This window comes from Limulus polyphemus, unplaced genomic scaffold (assembly GCF_000517525.1).
Source record: "Limulus polyphemus unplaced genomic scaffold, Limulus_polyphemus-2.1.2 Scaffold2737, whole genome shotgun sequence".
NCBI classification, from domain to species: domain Eukaryota; kingdom Metazoa; phylum Arthropoda; class Merostomata; order Xiphosura; family Limulidae; genus Limulus; species Limulus polyphemus.
This window is the reverse complement of record NW_013668347.1, coordinates 71,759-81,553: the sequence shown is the minus strand read 5'-3', so window position 1 is coordinate 81,553 and position 9,795 is coordinate 71,759. Positions and strand designations below refer to the sequence as shown.

The following is a 9,795-nucleotide window of genomic DNA, read 5'->3' as shown; positions in this document are numbered from 1 at the left end:
ATTTTCACGATGCTCCAAAGGATCAACGAACTACACGAAGCGAAAGGAAGATCTACTAGCTATTAATTAAATTATAAATATATCAATTCATGTGAATATGACTGAAAAGTTTCATTTTTTTCTGAAAAGGTGGTGTCTATTTACTTGTGGAACACGCTGTGTAGTAATCATCAGTGATTTCAACCACAGAACTATCAACTGGGATAAGTCTGGTGCGGAAGGTAAACGCTATTTGGTTTTAAATCAGGATCTTTTTCTCATACAACATGTTACTGAACCTACAAGAGGTAATAACATTTTAGACCTTGTTTTAACTAGTACTCCCAATTTGGTCGACAATTTAACAGTTCGCGGCGAACCCTTCAGCGCAAACAATATTATATTATTTGACATTAATTGTTCAGTGGAAATTAAAAGAGTGGACAAACTACTTTCTATGACTACATTAATAGTGACTACGCGAGAATGCACAATTTTTCAGTGGGATACATTGCCTTATGGGCCTTTCTGTCGAGGACAAATTCAATGTTTTTAAAGCCATTATGAATGAAGCTATTGTGACTCCCAAAATGTCTAAATATAGGAGACGCAAACCGTTATGGGCTAACAGAAAGTATGAGGTCGCCAGAAGGAAGAAACATCTTTGGAAGAGGTATAGTGACTTCAATGAGCATCTAGATTCTGTTCAGTACACACGTCAACTTAATGCCACTAATGAACTACAACGAACCACGAAACAGTTTGAAAGAAAACTGTCTGAAAATATATAGAAGTACCCTAAGTCTATTTACAGATATGTTAACTCTAAATTTAAAACCAAGGAATGAGTGGGCCCAATCGTCGATAGTGATGGGCATGTGGTCACAGATAGCACTACACAGCTGATATTTTAAACGAATGCTTTAGCTCTATATTTTCTTGATAATATGCCAAATCCATGTAATTTTACTGGTTCATTGGAGAAAGAGTTGAAAAATGTAGATCAATAACCAGAGATTGTCAAAAAAAAAAGCTCTGTAATTTGAAACCTGGTAAAGCACCGGGTACTGAAGAGCTATTCTCTTCAGTTCTTACGGAAGTGACACATGAAATTAGTTATCATCTTAGTGAAATTTTCAGAGCAAATATGGACTCATCTGAGATCCCACTGGTTTGGAAAAATGTTAATGTTTCACTCTTTTTCAAGAAGGGCTGAAGAAAACTACATTCAGATTATAGACCTGTTAGCTTGACAAGTCAAATAAGTAAAATTCTTGAATCTATCATCATTTAGAAACTTTTAACCTCATGAGTCACACACAAAGTGGTTTTATCAGCGGAAGATCATGTTTAATCAATTACTTACTTACCTAGAAGAAGTGAGTTGATACATTGATGAAGGTTACCCGGTTGTTATAATTTATCTTGACTTTTATAAAGCTTTCAATAAGGTTCCCTATGTCAGATTACTTAAGCTTTATGTAAATGGAATATTTTCACAAGTGTTAAATTGGATCCAAAAATGGTTAGATAATCGTCAACAGCGAATTATTATAAATGCCACAGCATATGAGTGGGTTTCTATTAAAAGTGGGGTACTTCAATGGTCTGTGCATAGCCTAACCTTTTATCATTTATATTAATGACATTGATGAATACATCTGTATTAGGCTCTCAAAATGAGCAGATTATACCAAAGTCTACCATAGAATAGCAACTGTAGCTGATTCAGTTTGTCTACAAAAAGACCTTTGGAATATGTTTAAGTAGTCAATTGAGTGGCAGATGCTTTTTAATCCAGAAAAGTGTGCTTGTTTACATTTGGGTTTCAACAATGAACAATATGACTGTTTTCCAGGCAACAATCTAGTTGAATCTGTTAATGAAGAAAAAAACCTTAGAGTGATTATCCACAAGTTTCTTGGTGTTAGCAAACATTGTGCTAAAGCTGCAAATCAGGTTTTAGATAAAATTAAGGGAACCATTCAAAATAAGGAATGTAATGTGATTCTCAAATTGTACAAATCACTTATCAGACCTCACCTAGAATATTGTATATAAGTGTGATGTCCATATTTTTAAAAAGTATGTAGATCTATTTGAACAAATTCAAAGGAGATTTCCAAGACAGTAACAGATTATCATAATCTCTCTTGTGATTACAGAAATTACACCTCACTACACTTGAAACCCATCATTTAAGGTGTTACTTAATTGAGGTCTTTAAAATGTGTAATTACCTTGAAAGATTAAATATTGCAGATTTCTCTATAGTTAATAATTCCAGAAATAGAGGCCATCAGTATAAAATATACAAGCACAGCTCCAGATTGGATCTAAGGAAGTTCTTTTCCTCTTATAGTGGATGAATGGAACAAAAAAAAAAGCAGTTCCTGTGAGCAGTATAAACACATTTTAAGACTACCTTCAAGTACACTTCAAACACAGAGAGGGAACCGGTGCACAGCTGGCTCTCTGCTCCATCGCCCTCGACACGTGAAAATAAGTCAAGTCTTATAAAACTACTATTGTTTCATTTTTAACATTTATGATCAGCAGCTATAATCTGTTCAACAATACTTTTAGCATGTTTCACCATGCACTGTTCTAATATAGTTTTATATTCTTTTCAGTTATTACAATACTTTGAAATCAGTTTTGTAGCCTGCAAAGCTCATAGAACCTTGAAAAAGGCGCAAGTCAAAACGTCGGGTAAAATAAAAAAAACATTTAAGCTGTTTGTTGTTTTCATTGTAAATGCAAACTGATAACTGAAAATAACACACAGGAGAATTAAAAACTTGAAACTTTGTAATAATCAGTGTATGCTTTTACCTTTGACCTAGTTTTATAAGGTGTAGTAACCACAGTTGGCTTGTACTTGTAGCTTTGACCGAGTTTTATAAGATGTAGTAACCACAGTTGGCTTGTACTTGTAGCTTTGACTGAGTTTTATAAGATGTAGTAACCACAGTTGGCTTGTACTTGTAGCTTTGATTGAGTTTTATAAGATGTAGTAACCACAGTTGGCTTGTACTTGTATCTATGGCCTGGTTTTATAAGATGTAGTAACCACAGTTGCCTTGTACTTGTAACTATGGCCTGGTTTTATAAGGTGTAGTAACCACAATTGGCTTGTACTTGTATCTATGGTCTGGTTTATAAAGTGTAGTAACCACAGTCGGCTTATACTTGTATCTATGGTCTGGTTTTATAAGGTGTAGTAACCACAGTTGGTTTGTACTTGTATCTATGGTCTGGTTTTATAAGGTGTAGTAACCACAGTTGGCTTGTACTTGTATCTATGGTTTGGTTTTATAAGGTGTAGTAAACACAGTTGGCTTGTACTTGTACCTTTGACTGAGTTTTATAGGGTGTAGTAACCACAGTTGGCTTGTACTTTTATCTATGGTCTGGTTTTATAAGGTGTAGTAACTACAGTTGGCTTGTACTTGTAGCTTTGACTGAATTGAAAATGTAATTTACAACTGAAGAAACAATAACTGTGAAAACCTTATATATTGAAAACAAACTTGGCAAAGATAATGAGAAATCTTATTGTCCAATATAAACTAAGTCTTTCAGTTTCATGTAAACAAATCATACCATACTGATCTGTCTGAGATTAGGTTTTGTCATTACTGTTTTTACACACTCAAACTATATGAAGTTAGAGGATTTGGTCCTGCAGCTTACTAAATGTCAATAAAATAGTTATATGAAGAGTTATATTCATGACAAATTTGTAAAATATGAAATTCTAACTTGATATAAAGGCAGAAGTCAAAAATGAAGAAAAATAATTTACTTACATGCATTATATATATATAGAAAATACAAGTTTGAAAAATAGTCAGGAATTGTTAAGTACACTTGTTTTAACAATTATAACTTTCAAACTACATAGCGTATGAAGATCATATAACTACAAAAATACACAATTTTAATGTGCTTAAATCTATGAAAAGTGTAACTGAAAATCAATATATCATTTTTTTAAGATGCTGCTGTACAGTAAATTAAATTTTCTGTTAACCTACATGCATACCTCAATGCAGTTATTAGTAATAACAAACACTTGAAGTTCACAAGCTTTAGTTTTTCTACATTTTTTGTTCAAGTATTCATTTATCCAATTAGACATAGATGAATGCCATTATACTTTTCACATTCCTAAGCTAGTGACAATGTTATTCTAAGTTGCTATTTCAGTACTGACAATATATTCTACTTACTTTCAAACTAATTTCTTAAGATTCACTTGAATTACAAACAATACAAATTAATAATGATGTACTCATGATCCAGCTATCTGCTATCACTTCAACTTTACATGTTACTTGTAAAGTTTTTGTCGCCACCTTCTTCTGAAACACTGTAACAATAAGGAAGAATTCACATTTACATAACCAAAATTACACACTTCAGCATTTAGTACTTTTCAAAAAATGACAGGCCACTAGTACATTATGGAGTAAGTCTTTGTTCGTGAGATTTTTGATGGAAGGTGAAAGTTACTCCAGCTTCCCAACATCGCTTTAATACAACATCAACTAACCCCTTTTTATCTGGACAGTGATGCCACAGAGAAAGGTCACTTGTGCAATCTGCATCATCTGGGGGTGGCTTAACTTGGATGCTATTTACACATCTTTTACACTTAAGCTTGTCGTGAGTGTCACTTACTGTATTTTCTTCTAGCCTGAACAGTTCTCTCAACTCAGCTAGACTGAAGTGACGCTGAACATCTTCTTCATTGTCAACAACACAACTACTTAGTGCTTTTTTGTGTGTTTGTCTTTGAAAAATTTTTTCTTCAATAGTTCCAGTGGTCAAAAGGCGATAAATAAAGCACTGTTTCTTTTGTCCATCTCGCCAAACTCGAGCCATTGCTTGACCATCATTGGCTGGATTCCAGTCAGGATCAAACATAACTAATCTATTGGCACCAATAAGATTCAGACCACATCCCCCTGCTTTGCTACTTAACATAAAAATAAATTCAGGACTTTGAGGATTATTAAATTGTTCAACTACTTTGGCTCTTTTCTTAATAGACATGCTCCCATCAAGTCGTACATACTGATAGTTTCTATGTCTACAAAGTTTTTCAAACAAGTCAAGAGTCTGGGTGTAATTTGAGACTAATACTACTTTGTCAGTTGTTGTGGATTTTATTACAGCAAGAGTACAATCTAAGACTGACATTTTACCAGAAAGTTCAGGAAGTAGCTTTTTAAAATCATAACCAACAGGAAAAAGATTCAGACAGCCTTCAAGATCCTTTACCCTTTGTTGACATTGTTCATAGATCAGACTTGGATGATTGCAGAGCTTCTTCAAAGTTGTAATCAATGATAATGAAGCACTTACTTTTGTGTTTTCATTAGCTACTTCAGAAATAGTTTTAGAATGGACAATGTGAGAATAAATAGATTTCTGCAGAGGAGTAAGTGAGCAACAAATAACCTGTTCTACTTTTACTGGAAGATATTTTGACAAGATGGTTGCAGTACGTCTAATCATGCAACGATTTACAATGGAAATGAGTTCTTCTAGTTTCTCTTTTCCTTTTTCATGATCCTTATCTGTGGCAGCTGCATCACGTCCACGTAAAATTGGAGTCTCATATTTTCTTTTGAATTCATGAGCAGTCCCTAAAATACCTTGATTAACAAAATGTAACAGACTAAAATATTCCAACAAGTCATTTTGGATAGGAGTACCTGATAACAATACACGTCGTTTAGCATTTAATTTGTTTAAAGCATGATATGTTTGATTATCAGAATTCTTGAGTCTATGACCTTCATCACATATTACCAAGCCCACTTCACTCCTATGGAGTACTTCTGCATGAAGCCGAAATGTTTCATATGATATAATAAGTATGGGATTTACTGGACGACGTCCATGTGTGTTCATAAAACTTTTCAGATTTTTATCAATTTCACTTTTTGTCCCAGAGTCAATAGCAAGTGCATCTATACGCATTCCGAGCCATTTCTTTATTTCATTGTACCAGTTTTTTACAAGGCTACTTGGAGCAACAATAATGGCTTTTTCAATAGTAGGTTTGGCATCTGGACTCTGTCTCAAAAGCGTCCACACAAGAGTAATGCACTGCAAAGTTTTTCCAAGTCCCATTTCATCAGCCATAATGCAACCATAACTGTCAGGAATTTGTTTTCCTGTAACACAATCCCACATGAATTTAACCCCCTCTCTTTGATGGGGTCGAAGGACTTTGCTGAGTAATGGATCAACAACAACATGTACAGGCAGCTGTTCAATATTGACTTTCAACTGATCATGAACACTAAGAGTAGGAGGAGTGTAAAGAATAAGTGCTCCTTCTTCATCTGGATCATGTAGTGCTCTTCTAGAACCACTACGCTTAACACCCAAGGATCGGCCAATTAAGCTTCCTCCTTTATAATTTGGTATTGGAATTTTAAAAGGTTTTGATAATATTTTTCTTATAAGTTCCTCATGTGCAGCATGGTCACTACATAATAATATATTTGTTACAGTTTGTAACGGCTTTCTAATATCAATTTCGTTACTCTGCTTAGAAAAATCAATACATTTTGTATGTGAATCATATAAAGAAACTCTATTCCTTTTAAACTTAACTGCTTGAAAACTTAACTTTCCATCATCTTTGTCACCTTCCAACTTTCTCTTGGCAAGCTGACTCGGTGCTAATCTGCGAAGCATTTTAAACTATTAGGTATCTGTCAAACTTAGCATAATGCCAAAATATTCGATTTTAATAATAAAAAAACAAAAAAACATCGCGCTAGGCCTTTGGTCTTTTATTTAGGTTTATACACGACACTTCGAATATACCGCTATACTCTCGAGGTTTCAAAGTAAGGCAGATAGGTAACTTTCAGTATTTTTCCTAGAGGGGGTACTTGTAAAAACAATTTCAGAGAAATCATCGAATTTTGAATAATCCTGGTTTACATATTAACTAGTTGGTTTTTGTGTATTTTCGCTTATAAATGTGTCGAATTACACGATTAAGTGTTTAAGTTGTGATAACTTTAATTATTATTTATACCTCAGGCTTTTCAATTTTCATGCGTCAGAATACTACGCCATAAAGTGATTTAATATTTACAAGTATAATGTTTCTTTTCCTTTTTGCCTGTAATTGTAATAACTTAGTTCTAACATAGTTGAAGTGTTTTACAATGTTTTGGTACGTATGTTGTACATTCTGACTCTTATGCTCTATAAAAATCAAACCAGATTGAAATAGACTTAAAATAAGACCCAAAACTCGAGCGCTTTTGAATAGTTGACTATTCTTCTTCAGGAGAACAAAGGATGAGTCTAAAAGTCCAACCAAGTAAGTGGAACAATAAAGTGCTAACCAAACGTTGGATAATTAGGAATTCCATTAGACTTATAGAGTAAAGGTAGTTGAAGAAAACTCCATCTGTGCCAAAATGAGCTAAGAAGCTCGCTATTTAAGACTATGGGTCTATTAATGGGAAGCCTTGCAGTATGTTGTTCGACACTGGTTCTATTGCAACAATTGTTTGATTCACTTTATTAATGAAAAGTGGGAAATCGTATTCAGAGATGGAGAAAGAAAATGGATTGATATAAACAGGAAGTGAGCATAAGATTTCAGAAAGATGAAAGTTGCTTCCAACTTTTACTATGTTTGTTTGTTTTGAATTTCGCGCAAAGGTACATGAAGGCTATCTGCGTTAGCCATCCCTAATTTTCAGTGAAAGACTAGAGGAAAGGCAGCTACTCATCACCACCCACCGCCAACTCTTGGGCTACTCTTTTACCAATGGCTAGTGAGATTGACCGTCACATTATAACACCCCATAGCTGAAAAGACGAGCATCTTTGGTGTGACAGGGACTCGAACCCACCACCCTCACAATGTGAGTCAAGCACACTAACCACCTGGCCATGCCAGGCCACTTTTACTGTGGAAACTTCTATGCATCTTATTGTGTTTGGATAATTTACATTAAGGAAGAATACTTAAGGGAAATTGGCTTCATGCAACTGATTTGAATTTAGGCTACTTTCAAATAACTTTACAGTACATGCCCAGATTTAGGAAGTGTTTGTTTGTTTGTAATTAAACACGAAGCTACACAATGGGCTATCTGTGCTCTACCCACCACGGGTATCGAAACCCGGATTCTAGCATTGTAAGTCCGCTGACATACCGCTGTGCCACTGGGGGGTTTTAGGAAGTGTGAGGTCAAATTCTCACATAAGAACAGCTGACCACCTCACTTAAAGAGCTGTATAACTAGAGTTGAGGAGGTCTTAAAGCTGATCAGTGATATATATTACATGAATTGCTCATGAAATATCAAGATACCTTCTCCAACTGACCTCATGCCTCGGTCAAACAAATTAAATATCTAATAAAATTTATCCTCAAATTGTCAGCCAGATGGCTCCCATTCAGAAAACAGCCTGAGGCTTTAAAATAAATACAAGTCATGAAGGAGTATAGAGTAATAGAACAGGTTACTATAACTTGGGCATCACATATCATACTTGTGAAGGAGGATGGATCTGCAAGATTCTGTGTAGATTACCTAGGGGTGATGAAGTCACAAAGAATGGTGCTTACCCTTTGCCAAGGACTGACTATATTTTGGTTGCTTTATGTGATTCAAAAACATTCACTATTGAACCTGAAGAATGAATATTAAGAAATGCAAGTCAACAAAGAAAGTAGAGAAAGACAGCTTTTTTACTTCAGGAAATGGATTTTAGCAGTTTTTTGTATTATCATTGGGATTATACAATGCACTACGTTTCAGTAAGTAATACAGTGTGTACTCTCTCTGAACTACCATATAATGTTGTACTCTTTTATTTTGGTGATATAACTACACATAGAATGAAATTTGATTAAACTTATAATGAGCTAAGGAAAGCTTTGGATTGGCTAAGGAAAGAGAACTTTAACTACAATCCGAAGAAGTGTGAATTTCCTGGAACACATAGCAGAAAATGAGTGTACACAGGTCCATCTAAGATTGAATATACTCAGAATTATCCAAAACCAAAGAACTTGCATGAGGTAGCAAGGTTTCTTGAACTATGCTTTTACTGTCGTTTTTTAATCATTATCTGAAATAGCTTGTCCTCTACACAACGTACTTGAAAAATCAAATAAGTTTCATTAGACTATTGATTGTGAATAAGCATTCAACAAAATTAAGAAAGAATTAACCACTACTTCTTATTAGCATATCAAACCCTTGAATAGCCACTCCTATTAGATGTCAGTGATTTAACAGTGGGAACAGTGTTTCACAAATAGAACGCGGAAAATAACGTGATTACTTACTATATCAGTGCAACGAATGCTACAGAAAGAAGGTATTGTACACCTCAGAAAGAGCTAACAAGTGTTGTTTGAGCTCTGAGTAACTTCCACCATTAGCTATATGGACAAAATTTTACAATACAAACAGATCATGCAGCATTGAAGTAGCTGGTGGATTTGTGCATTCCAGAAGGCCAGACAGCAGGATGGCTCCAGAAGTTGCAGGACTAAAACTTTAGTATTATGATGGCCCTGCGTGTAAACATATGTTGCGTAAGCAAGGTCACGTGACTATTATCACGCCACCCCTTTCTAGAAATACCCTGTTTCTTCAAGAATGCCCTAGCATTTACTAGGTATGTGTTAGTCTTGTATATATAAGACGTTCACAACGTGACGGGACAACAGTGTAATGAGTAATTGAACTGCAGTCAGAGAGTGTGTAATTGAACTCGAGCACGTGAGACGTTTGTTATAGCGCGACTGTT

The 9,795-nt window shown here is 34.8% G+C and overlaps 1 protein-coding gene across 1 annotated transcript; it reads right to left on the bottom strand.

Moving 5' to 3' along the window:
- Window positions 1-3,839: 3,839 nt before the first annotated feature.
- Window positions 3,840-6,806, bottom strand: LOC106467777 (DNA repair and recombination protein RAD54-like). Its single transcript, XM_013928154.2, has one exon. It carries the CDS (start codon window positions 6,697-6,699, stop codon window positions 4,447-4,449), a length of 2,253 nt encoding a protein of 750 aa, XP_013783608.1. The 5' UTR covers window positions 6,700-6,806; the 3' UTR covers window positions 3,840-4,446.
- Between the last annotated feature and the right edge of the window lie 2,989 nt (window positions 6,807-9,795).

Excerpts from the sequence above, each read along its gene's own strand:
- LOC106467777 (XM_013928154.2), bottom strand. The coding sequence starts at position 6,699 with ATGCTTCGCAGATTAGCACCGAGTCAGCTTGCCAAGAGAAAGTTGGAA.